Here is a 12,713-nt window from a genome sequence, read left to right on the forward strand (position 1 = left end):
CCACGACCAAATGGGATTTATAACTGGGATGCAGGGCTGGTTCAATATCTGCAAAACAATTACATGATTCATCACATCAACAAAAGAAAGGACAAGAACCATATGATCCTCTCAATAGATGCAGAGAAAGCACTTGACAAAAATACAGCATCCTTTCTTGATAAAGATCCTCAAGAAAGTAGGGATAGAAGGAGCATACCTTGAGATCATAAACGCCGTATATGAACAACACAACACTAATATCATCCTCAGTGGGGAAAAACTGACAGCTTTCCTCTAAGGTCAGGAACAATACAGGGATGTCCACTCTTGCCACTGTTACTCAACATAGTATTGGAAGTCTTAGCCTCAGCAATCAGACAACACCAAGAAATAAAAGGCATCTAAATTGGCTAGGAGGAGGTCAAACTTTCATTCTTCACAGATGACATGATACTCTGTATGGAAAACCCAAAAGATCTACCAAAAAACTGCTAGAATTGATTCATGAATTCAGTAAAGTTGCAGGATATAAAATCAGTGCACAGAAATCAGTTGCATTCCTATACACCAACGATGAAGTGACAGAAAGAGAAATCAAGGAATGGATCCCATTTACAGTTTCACCAAAACTCATAAAATATCTAGGAATAAAACTAACTAAAGAGGTGAAAAATCTATACACTGAAAACTATAGAAAGCTTATGAAAGAAATTGAAGAAGACACACACACACACACACACACACAAAACGGAAAAAGATTCCATGCTCCTGGATGGAAGAACAAATATTATTAAAATGTTGATACCCAAAGCCATCTACATATTCAATGAAATCCCAATCAAAATAACACCAGCATTCTTCGCAGAGCTAGAACAAATAATCCTAAAATTTTGTATGGAACCACAAAAACCCCGAATAGCCAAAGCAATCTTGAAAAAGAAAACCAAAGCAGGAGGCATCACAATACCAGACTTCAAGCTATACTACAAAGCTGTAATCATCAAGACAGTATGGTACTGGTACAAGAACAGGCACTCAGATCAATGGAACAGAATAGAGAAATATAGCCAGAAATATAGCCAACTAATCTTTGACAAAGCAGGAAAGAATACCCAATGGAATAAAGACAGTCTCTTCAGCAAGTGGTGCTGGGAAAACTGGACAGCGACATGAAGAATGAGCCTGGACCACTTTCTTACACCACTCACAAAATAAACTCAAAATGGATGAAAGACCTAAATGTAAGACAGGAAGCCACCAAAATCCTCGAGGAGAAAGCAGGCAAAAATCTCTTTGATCGTGCCCACAGCAACTTCTTACTCGACACGTCTCTGGAGGCCAGGGAAACAAAAGCAAAAATGAACTACTGGGACCTCATCAAAATAAAAAGCTTCTGCACAGCGAAGGAAACAATCAACAAAACTAAAAGGCAACTGACAGAATGGGAGAAGATATTTGCAAATGACATTATCAGATAAAGGGCTAGTATCAAAAATCTATAAAGAACTTATCAAACTCAACACCCAAAAAACAAATTATCCAGTGAAGAAATGGGCAAAAGACATGAATAGACACTTCTCCAAAGAAGACACCCAGATGGCCAACTGACACATGAAAAAATGCTCAACATTGCTTATCATCAGGGAAATACAAATCAAAACCACAATGAGATACCACCTTACATCTGTCAGAATGGCTAACATTAACAACTCAGGCAACAACAGATGTTGGCGAGGATGCAGAGAGAGGATCTCTTTTGCATTGTTGGTGGCAATGCAAGATGGTGCAGCCACTCTGGAAAACAGTATGGAGATTCCTCAGAAAACTAAAAATAGAACTACCGTACGACCCAGCAATTGCACTACTAGGCATTTACCCACGGGATACAGGTGTGCTGTTTCGAAGGGACACATGCACCACCATGTTTATAGCAGCACCAAAAACAATAGCCAAAGTATGGAAAGAGCCCAAATGTTCATCAATGGATGAATAGGTAAAGAAGATGTGGCATATATATATACAATGGAGTTTTACTCGGCAATCAAAAAGAATGAAATCTTGCCATTTGCAACTGCATGGATGGAACTGGAGGGTATTATGTGAAGCGAAATTAGTCAGAGAAAGACAAAAATCATATGACCTCACTCATTTGAGGACTTCAAGAGACAAAACAGATGAACATAAGGGAAAGGAAACAAAAATAATATAAAAACATGGAGGGGGACAAAACAGAAGAGACTCAGAAATATGGAGAACAAACTGAAGGTTCCTGGAGGGATTGTGGGAGGGGGGATGGGCTAAATGGGTAAGGAGCATTAAGGAATCTACTCCTGATATCACTGTTGCACTATATGCTAACTAATTTGGATGTAAATTTAAGAAAAGTTAATAAGGGGCGCCTGGGTGGCGCAGTCGGTTAAGCGTCCGACTTCAGCCAGGTCACGATCTCGCGGTCTGTGAGTTCGAGCCCCGCGTCAGGCTCTGGGCTGATGGCTCAGAGCCTGGAGCCTGTTTCCGATTCTGTGTCTCCCTCTCTCTCTGCCCCTGCCCCGTTCATGCTCTGTCTCTCTCTGTCCCAAAAATAAATAAACGTTGAAAAAAAAAAAAAATAAATAAATAAATAAATAAAGTTAATAAAAGAAACACAAACTATAATTAATGAATAAATATTTAAATAAAAATATTTAAATAAAGTGAACTTAAAATTTAAATTTAAAAATGTTAAATATTTTTACAAAAATAAAACAATTTGCATTTAACATTGAGTGTCCATCTAGTTGCCAATTTAAATTATGGATATTAGATTTCAAAAGTGTTATGCCTAAATCAATAGACACTCAAATTTATGAGGAATACATATTATTTAATATCGCAGATATAAAATAATGTAGCGTGTCACCATGTACAACTCTTGCAAATGCCATGCTTTATTCACAGGTACGTTCAGGGCCACAAACTGGGACACGATGAGAATCAAGAAAAAATGCTCAACACTTCTGGGGAATAATAGCTCATTAATGCAAGAATCTATTGCATTCTCGATCTCTGAGAGGAAAGATTTGACAAGTTAATGAATTTGTCTTTTTTTCTTGAGTACTTCTGTTCCTCAAGTCTTCATGCTCTTAGGTAGTGTCTATGTTCACAACATTCAGATATAGTCTTCTCTCAAAGGCAAGACCTGAGGAGCAGTGCATCCTTGGAGCCTGGGAGTGGAGGCTTAGAGTCATCGGTCACGCTGTGCAAGCCCTGAGCACCAGATCCCTGGTGACAGAAGCAACCATATATCCCTCACGAAATTTGCTGTTGGTGTGTGTTTGTGATATGTGTAGCCCTCTAAAAACACAAGGCCCCTCTTTCTCGGGCCAAAGCATGGCACTGTTGAAGCCCCACCTGCTATTCGTTGAAATGAAAATGCGCCAGTTAGACTCAATCCATCCACACGGTGAAAGCTAGAATGGTTTGCTGTTCAGAGAATTTGTTTGTCTGAGGTAGATATTTGGCTTGAATTTTCTAGATTTCAGCTACATTTTATCAGCTCCATGATCTTGAAAAAGTTATTTATGAGTTGTATATCCAGGTTTTCTCATCTCTAAAATGGGGGTTAAAATAGGACTAGCATCGATGCATCGAGTGAAGATTAAATGAGAAGATGCATATAAAGTTCTTAGCAGTATAACTGGCCCAGGGTGGGTGTTAGTGATAATGGTGATGATGATCTGGATGGCAAGTCAGAGCTTGGTGGAAATTCACGTTCCATTACAATTTCTGGGATAGACTGGCTGGTACTTAGAGTTAAGAGAACTAATTAGACTAGGGTGTGAGTTTTACATCATGAAGATGTAAGGCACAGCTAATGTTCTTTCAATCTGGAAAATAGAACAAGGCTCTCTGAGGTACCGTCCAACCCAGAGATACTGCTTGAGGAGACCCAGAATGACCACCAGTGATATTAAGAATGTCAGGTTCTCTGAAGAGCTTGAGTGCTCTTAGGATATGCTGCAAATATATGAGTGGTTACCTGCCAAGTTTCAGGATCGCAGGGAGGCCTTAATATCCAGGGAAAAGGTCTTTGCCTGATTTGAGTAACTGATTGATTGGAAGACCTGCTTTGATGAGAACTGAGCTGACTTATCTCATTTCGTGTACAAAACTCCATTAACAATTGCTTTCCACCATTCCTTTGCTGAACTATGGACCATTTAAGGGAGAGAGAAAGAAAAAAACTTCAAAGGTAATTTCTTTCAGCTCCAAAAATGGTCTTGGGTTTTCTGGTTTAACACAGAATTGAGAAGTAAGCATGCATCATTTATTTCTATGCAAAAAACATTCTTCACTTCAAACGGCAATTAGTGATAACATTTCTATCTGGTGTCGTGATGAGATTTTTATGCTAATCATCACATAGCAGTAAATTAATCATTTGGGCACAGTTAGAGAGAATGTATATTTCATGAGACAGATATAGATATCAAGATCTGTTTGATATTTACTCAAGGTAAATGGGAAGCATCTCGAATTATTATGAAGGAAGCATACTGAGCAAATAGAACTGCATGGCAATGAAATGGATGTGGTGTAGAAGCATGAGGATTTTCAAAACACTCTTGGTGTCAGTGTAATTATTGTGAGGAAGGTGGAACACTCTGGGGAACCTAAACTCCAAATCATTCGCAGACACATCAGAACCCTCAAAGCCACATCTTAACGAAGTCAAGGGCAAAATCAGCAATCGACCTCCTTTCCCTGAATCCCCTCCTTTTTCTGTTGCAGAATTCACCTTCTTCACATTATACAGTATTTAAATGGCTTCTCTTCTCAATTTGCACTTAAGTCTACTCAACCAAATGAATCAGAAAAGCAACTTGACCCTGAAGTCAAATTGGAAAGCTGCTGTATGCAGAGGAAATAGGCCACCACTCAAATGATACACCATTTCTTAGCAGATGAACAGTTCCTTTTACAACAATTTATGGAAAATAAGAGAATTCTACCTAAAAATGTCTATAGCTATAGTTATTCAATAGCATGTGCCAGGCTCCACAACTATCTAGTAGACCTAAGCAGTTAGGATGTGCATGTTCTTGTGAGTTTTTTTTCATATTCCTTCTTCCACCCTTCTATTTTTCCAACTCCCATGTAATTCTCCATATCTCCTATATTACTAGTGCTACTGATAACCACATTCACCAACACACTCCCCTGCCCGCAATATTCACAATGTCCCCCAACCTAGCTCCTCTAATACTTCTCCAGTAAAGCAGCAGTAAGGGGGTCAGTTAGGAAATGGGCCAATTCCGCTATCGTTTGGCCCTGTATAATTCTTTCCCCCTGCCCCCAGGAAAATAAACAACTCTCTGGGGAAAGGCAAAGAGATGAAATAAGATCCATTTCCTAAGAGCCATTTCCAGTATGTAGGCAATGGGTTCTGATAATTCATAGATGCTGCTTATTTTTAATCTCAGTCTTTGGGCAGTTCATGAAATCCCTGAGATCCACATTCCCAAATTAGAATCAAGTAGTGAGAAAAGAATGAACCAAAATGTACAAAACATAAAATGAATACGGTTGTATACACTGGGCAAAAATTAGTGATTTGACACTCACTTCTGGCCAAGCAGAAGTAAAAAGGACCAGACTTGTCTTTCAATATTAAACAAAAATCCAAATAAAATGTATGAAACAAGACAGTGGACATCAGGAAATGAAGGACATAGGTGCCCAAGAGACAGAAACAAATAGGGTGAGCTCTATGCTGGCCCTAGATTACTGCCTTGAGAGTTGCAGTTGCAGTTCAGAGAAGGAAAACCCAAACAGAGAGCAGCCAACTGAGTTAAGGAGAGGGATCTGAGTGTTCACAGAGGAGGCCAAGGCAGCTAGAGTTCATAAGATACGCTCTCAGAGAGGGGAGAGTTTCACAGAGTGAGAATGTTAGAGACCTGCAGAGGGTCTCCTCACCCCTCCCCTAAATCTGAGTTCTGAAAGTTTTGATATGGAGGTGGTTGTGTGTGTGTGTGTGTGTGTGTGTGTGTGTGTGTGTTATTATTCAGTTGTGGAAGTGTTTTAATTTCAATTATGATTTCTTCTGTGGCACATGGGTCACTTCTTCATTTCATTAAGTCACTTATTTTCCAAACATATTTTTTTAGTTGATTAGTCCATTGTGGTAGTAAATTTATTGAGTTTTTTCTTCTTATTCCATTTTTGGAGATGTTGTTCTGTTGTTTTACACTCTACCTCTATTTTTTTTGTGGTTACTCTAGAAAATTTAACATTTATATTTAACTTGGTAAAGCCTAAATTTAGACAGTACCTCTATTATCTTCTAGAGCAATACAAGGACCTTAGGACACCAATTCCTGTAACTTCTCTTTTCATTTATATGCTATTCTAGCCAATTATCTTCTTTCTTTTCAAATTATAGATATTATTTTATTTAGTTCATGTTTAAAATATTTACCATCTCCTTTGCTCTTAATTTCTAGTGAGCTGCCAGACTGAGGTGATCAATTAGGACAAGGAACCAAAATGAAATTAACAATCATGCTTTTATTACTTATGCAGATAACATATGCAAGATGTAAGAATAGGCACCAGTTCCCCAATGTTCCATTTTCCTCGCACCAGGCAAGGGTCAGGTGAATCAGCACAGATGGAGGGGAATCTTACTGCCAAAGAGTTCTGAACAAAAGACTCCTGCCATTTTATGGATTGGGATGGGGCTAGGGAGAAGGGAGGGGAAATGGCTAGAAGTGAAAAGAACCAAGTCAGAGTAGACAAAAGTGTCTTAGTCAAGATCCCCAATAGGGAGGCCTCTGAATGGAGTTGTTGGGCTTGAAATGCAGATTATGTATGAGTCTGGCTGGCCAGTAGGTCCTAAGTCCTTGACTGCAACTCTCTTCAGAAAAATATAACATACCAGTTGTGTACTAAGTCTTGTGTGAGGATAGCTTTCCTCCATGAGGCCTGCTGGGCTGGTCTGCCCTGCCCCCTTGTAATTGCCTGTAGATGAGTCTAAATGATCACACATAGATTTTTGGTGTGGAGCCAGACTTTTCGCTTCTTGTCTATTAGTCTTCACTCTAGGGCCATTTAATTTTTCCAGGAGTAGACATTTTCATATTTCCTTTATCAAAGGTCTGTTGCTGGTAAACTCTCTCAATTTCTGTTTACCTGAAAACATCCTTATTTTGTTCTCGTTCTTGTATGCTATTTTTGCTGAGCATAGAATTTTTAGGTTGGTAATTTTCTCCTAGCATGTTGAAGGTATCTTTCCAGTGTCTTCTGGCTTGCATTGTTGCTGTTATTAAGAAGTTAGCTATTATTGATTTTTGCTCCTTTTAAAATAATCCCTTCTCTCTTGTTTCAAAGATCTTTTCTGTGGTCTGTAGTTTCTCTATAACATGTCCTAGTGTAGATTTCTTTGCATTTATTCTGTTTGGGATTCACTGGGCTTCTTGACTGTGTGAACTGATATATTTTATTATTTCTGGAAGTTTTTCATTTATTATTTATTCTTGTTCTTGTAGTCTTATTTCTTTTATTATTGTTTGTCTTATTTTCTCTTTTATGCAACCCTGATTAAATATGTATTAGATGATAACTCTATCCTTCATATTTCTTAACCTCTTGTTCATATTTTCTGTGTTTTTTCTTTCTGTGCTAAATTCTCATTAATTTTTTCACTATTCTTTCAGTTCATGAATTCTCCTATCTGCAATTAAACTGGTCCCCTAAGTTTAAATTTTTACTTATAATTGTTTACATTTCTTTAAGTTCTATTTTTTTTTTTTTTTTTTTACAATATGCCTGGTCACTTGTACTCTCATATTCAATTTTCAATCTCTTCTTTTGCTTCTTTAAACACAATAGATATAGTTTAGAAAATCTCAGTCTAATAATTCCAATATCAGAAGACATTGTGGTTCAATTATGTTTTGTATTCTTAGTTTGTTCTTGCTCAGAATGCTACAGTTCTGTATTTGCTTTTGTTTTTTAAATTTTTTTGCATTTGACTGTGGGTTAATATTTATTGTAACTTTATCGATGGGAATTTCTTTGGGCCTTCTACTCAGCACTTATTCAATAATGGTAATTTTCCTTGCAGTATTGAAATTTATTTTTAGTTCACCATTGTATTGAGGTAAAATCCTTTGAGATCTCAGTTTTATTGGGGGTTCTCTAGTATCCCTAATATGTCTTTGAGATTTGTCTACAGTTCCCTGAGCCCTGAAAAGCAGTGAAATGGAATTGAAGTTTACCACCTTCTGCAAATTTTCTCATGGAGAAAGCTGATTTAATGTGCTATGTATCTCTTTTGGTTCATGCCTTCACTTAGTTTTTTGTTTAATATTTATTTAACTTTTAACCAGTATTTATATATTTAAGAGAGTGTTTCTCAGATGGTATCCAGAATTTTTAGTGTAAGGGTCAAAGTATCACTTTGCTGCCTTGCCAGAAATGAAAGACCTACTCTATCCATAAATCTTTTTAATTATTACCATTAATAAAACTGTTACTTTGTCTTTTCCTTCTGGAAATTCAATTACATGTATGTTAGACCATTTGCTATCCAATTACATGTATATTAAATCACATATGTATTAGATTACAACTCTTGGAAGATCATTTTGGTGTTTGTTTGTTTTCCTTCACTATTTCTTTCCTTAGTGTTTCAGTTTGGGTACTTTTTATTGGCCTAATTTCAAGTTCATTCTTTCCTCAGCCTTGTTCAGGCTGCTGAGGTACCCAATAAGGAAATTCTTCATCTCTGATATTATATTTTTTATTTTAGCATTGGCATTTGACTCCGTTTTATAGTTTTCATCTCTCTGTTAAAATTCTCCTTCTGTTCATGTATGTAGTCCTAGATCTTTAATGTATCCACCAAAGTTATGTCAGATCCCTCTCTGATAGTTCCAGCATCTAGGTTATCTTTTAGTCTGGCTCTCTCATTTGCTTTAACTCTTGACAATGCGTTTACTTTTTCTTGTAGTTTTTAAAATTATTAAAAAAATTTTTTTAACAATTTTTAAAGTTTATTTATTTTGTGTGAGAGAGAGAGTGACAGAGCGAGCAAGGGACGGGCAGAGAGAGAGAATCTTGAGCAGGCCCTGTACTGCTAGCACGGAGCCCAGTGTGGAGCTCAAACCCATGAACCGTGAGATCACGACCTGAGCTGGAACCAAGAGTTTGTTGCTTAACCAACTGATCATCCAGGAGCTCCATTAAATTATTTTTTTAAATTGAATACTGGACATTGTATATAGAAGAACAGTAGATATTGTTCCCAGAGTGGATGAGGATCAATGTTTTTTCTCTGTTAGAGCCTATGAGTATTATTTGGCCTTGCTGAGTCTCAACCTTGTCAAAAGCAAAATGGGAATATGCCCCAACTTCATAGAAATCTTTTGTGAAATATATAAAACATCAACAGTATATTTATATTATTGTTTACCTGGTGATAGACCTTATTTTGTATCTTGAGTAAGGCAACTAGATTATACATACTTAGTTTTTATCTCCAAATGGTGACATTTTTTTCTTTTAATTAAAAAATCATATTTCATTAAAAAATTCTAATGACATAAAAATGTAGAAATTAGAAAGCCAAATGTCTCCATACATTCAATGAAGACCATATTACAATTGTGTATTCCTCTACTCCTTCGATAAATAGCATAAAAAACTGGTGTCCTTGTATTTGACTTAATGTTCATCAATACACACATGAAAACCAGAGATCTTCCAAATATTTATCCAGTATTTACTTTCAAAGTAGAAACAATATTTTTTACAGGTGGTATAATGAAATGTCCCCACTGTGATCTCTACCATATGCGGATTCTATGTTGGGTGGGGGTCATTTATTCCTCTAGAAACACAATTTGGAAAGTATCAAGAGAGACGGTAATAGGAAGTATGAAAAAGTACTGTGCTTTGAAAATGGACTAGGTCAGATGAAACTGTTAGTTGAAGAAGGACTTCCTGGAGCTGCAGACTCAGGATTCCTGGCCAGAAAGGACAAGCATGCTTTCTTTCTTGCTCTTGCTAAGACCTGGGCAGCATTTCCTCCATGTCTGCAATGACGTAAGAGACAACAGCCCAAACAGCGGCAGCAACATTCATCTGCTTTGGATCCATGATAGTCATGGTGTCTCCATGGGAGTGATGGAAGGAGAAATATTTATATAGGTCATCAAGTAGACTGGCTCCTGGGGAGAAAAGAGGAAGAATTCTTAGTGAAATATTTTGACAGAGATTTCTGATTAGCTGTTCAGAAATCATTGCTACTCACTCTTCCTCCTCCTATGATGCAGGCCACAGTGGCAAAATCATTACTTTCCCAGCTTCTCTTGCAGTAAGAAATGGCCATGTGGCACCATTCTTACTACTAGGATATGAGTGGCAGGCTATGGAGAGTTCTAGGAAAGCCTTTACTTTGCTGACAAGAGTCAGGAAAATGCCCTAGTGCTGCATTAAAGAAGATGAGAAGTTTGGAGCTGAATGGGGCAAAAAGCCCACACACTAAAAATGTCAGAGTTGAAAGAGAAAAGGAGCTAGGAGTTAGAAAATACTGGTAGCCCATTGAACATTGCCTACTTCTGGACTATCTGCTACATCAAATAAATAAATAAATAAATAAATAAATAAATAAATAAATAAACCTTCACTTGTTTAAGTAACTGATACAAATGTCCTATTTATTTATGAAAAGATATCTTCTTCTGTATCTTCAAGCGTGAAAATTATGTACCTTCTTAGATGCAAAGAAAGCCCACACTTTTTTGCTCAAGTTTTTCTTCTCCAATGATTCATATACTTCCCATGAGATTTCCCAGCAACCTCCAAGGGCACCAGCAGGTGTCTCTACCCAGTTAAGAGCTTTCTTCTCTCTCTAGAGAGGCTTTTGTCTAGCTTCAGCCATGAACCACAGCTTTGGTGAGGCTTCACTGTCCCTTTATCATCCTTCAGAAGATCTTGGACCCAGTTTGTAGATTCCAACTGCAGTTTTTTAGCCTCTGGTCTTATGTATGTATGTATGTATGTATGTATGTATGTATGTTTGTATGTATGTACTTATTGTTAACTATACATACATAAGATTTCAAAGAACAGAAATGCATATCATGATGGATGACAATATAAGAAGTAGGAATATGTTCACAATCCAATGCAAGAAAGACATTACAAGTACCTTTGAAGCCCATTTTATGAGCTCCTTGTCCCTTGCAGATCCTTTTCTCCCTCCAGAGGTACCCACTTTCCTGTTCTGCTTGTATGTTAATCACTCTTTGCTTTTTTTAAAAAACAGTTTTACCATATACTTATATGGCATTACAAATGAATGAATGAATGAATGAATGAATAAAGTATTTATTGTTTAACACTGTCTGCCTTTGAAACATATACACCAGATATGTTTCTGTGACTTGTTTTTTCTGCTCATTGTGTATAGCTGCAGTATTTTCATTTTTTATTGCTGTACATTCCATTTATTGCATTGCATTTATTTATCCATTTTCCTGATGATGGACATTTAGGTTGTTTCCAGTTTTCATTATTAAATGTTGCCATCAACATTCTCTAGTGTCTAAATAGAGGAATGAAATTGCTGGGCTATAGAGCAGATGTGTGTTTAATTGTATTGTGTAATTCCAAAATGTTGCCTTTTTCAGTGTGCACTGCCACTGTCAGTATATGAGTCTCCCTCTTGTTTCATATCCTCTCTAGCATTTGGTAATATTAAACTAACATTTGCTAATCTGGTGGGTATGAAATATTATCTCATTATGATTTTAACTTTATTTTTTAAAATTATTAATGAGACTAAGCAAGTTTTCATATATTTTTTTGTTATTTATGTTTTCTCTTTTGTGAAATGCTTGTTCATGCCTTTTGCCCATTATAAATTGATTTGTGTTTTCCTATTGATTTGTAGGAATTCTTGAAATATTGTAGATACTAATATTTTCTTGGTAGAAGTTTATACAAATCATTTCCCAGCTTGTGACTCTTTTCACTCTGTTTATCATGTACTTTGCTGAATAGATGCTCTTTTAATGTAATTTAATTTATTAATTTTTTCTTATGATTTTCACTTTCTGACTCTTGTTTAAGAAGTTTTCTCCTACCCTAATATCATAAAAATATTCTCTGGTGTTCTATTCTAAAAGCTGAAAAGTTTTGATTTTATTTTTGACTTCTTCATCCATTTAGAATTGGAATTGATTTTGTATATGGTAGGCTTATATTTTTATTTTTCAGATGTCCCAACAAATTTATTGACTAGTACATCCTTTTTTCCCACAGATCTGCAGTATCAATTTTCCATATATCAAATTTTGTTATACAAGTGGGTTTGTTTTGGGGCTTTCTAAATCTGTTCCAATGGTCTATTTGTGTATCCTTGTGGCAATACTACAGTGTCTTAATTACTTCTGCTTTCTATTCTTTGTTATCTGGCAGAGCAAATTCTCTCACCTTCTCTTCCTTCCCCTTCAGGAATGCCTTACTATTCTCAACTGTTTGCTCTTTCAGATAACATTTAGCGTCGTTTTTAAATTGTACAAAGAATATTTTTGGATTTTGACAGATAGTGTGATAATCTACATATCAGTTTGGGGAGAGCTCAGATCTTTATATTAGGATATTGTGTTCTTATCCATGAAAATGGTGTATTGACATATTTCTATTTATTGAAGTCTTCTGTAACATCTTTAAAGTTTTGTAAT

General features: G+C 36.5%; 1 protein-coding gene across 1 annotated transcript in view; it reads right to left on the minus strand.

Annotated features, from left to right (window-relative positions):
- Positions 1-9,720: 9,720 nt before the first annotated feature.
- The window catches only part of CPQ (carboxypeptidase Q), a 344,836-nt gene continuing 341,843 nt past the window's right edge, over positions 9,721-12,713 (minus strand). Inside the window, exon 7 of the mRNA XM_030303994.2 lies at positions 9,721-10,193. Within this exon, the coding sequence (XP_030159854.1) occupies positions 10,030-10,193 (164 nt within the window). The 3' untranslated portion in view covers positions 9,721-10,029. The remainder of the gene's footprint in view (positions 10,194-12,713) is intronic.

The sequence above is a fragment of the Lynx canadensis genome, chromosome F2 (genome assembly GCF_007474595.2).
Source record: "Lynx canadensis isolate LIC74 chromosome F2, mLynCan4.pri.v2, whole genome shotgun sequence".
NCBI lineage: Eukaryota > Metazoa > Chordata > Mammalia > Carnivora > Felidae > Lynx > Lynx canadensis.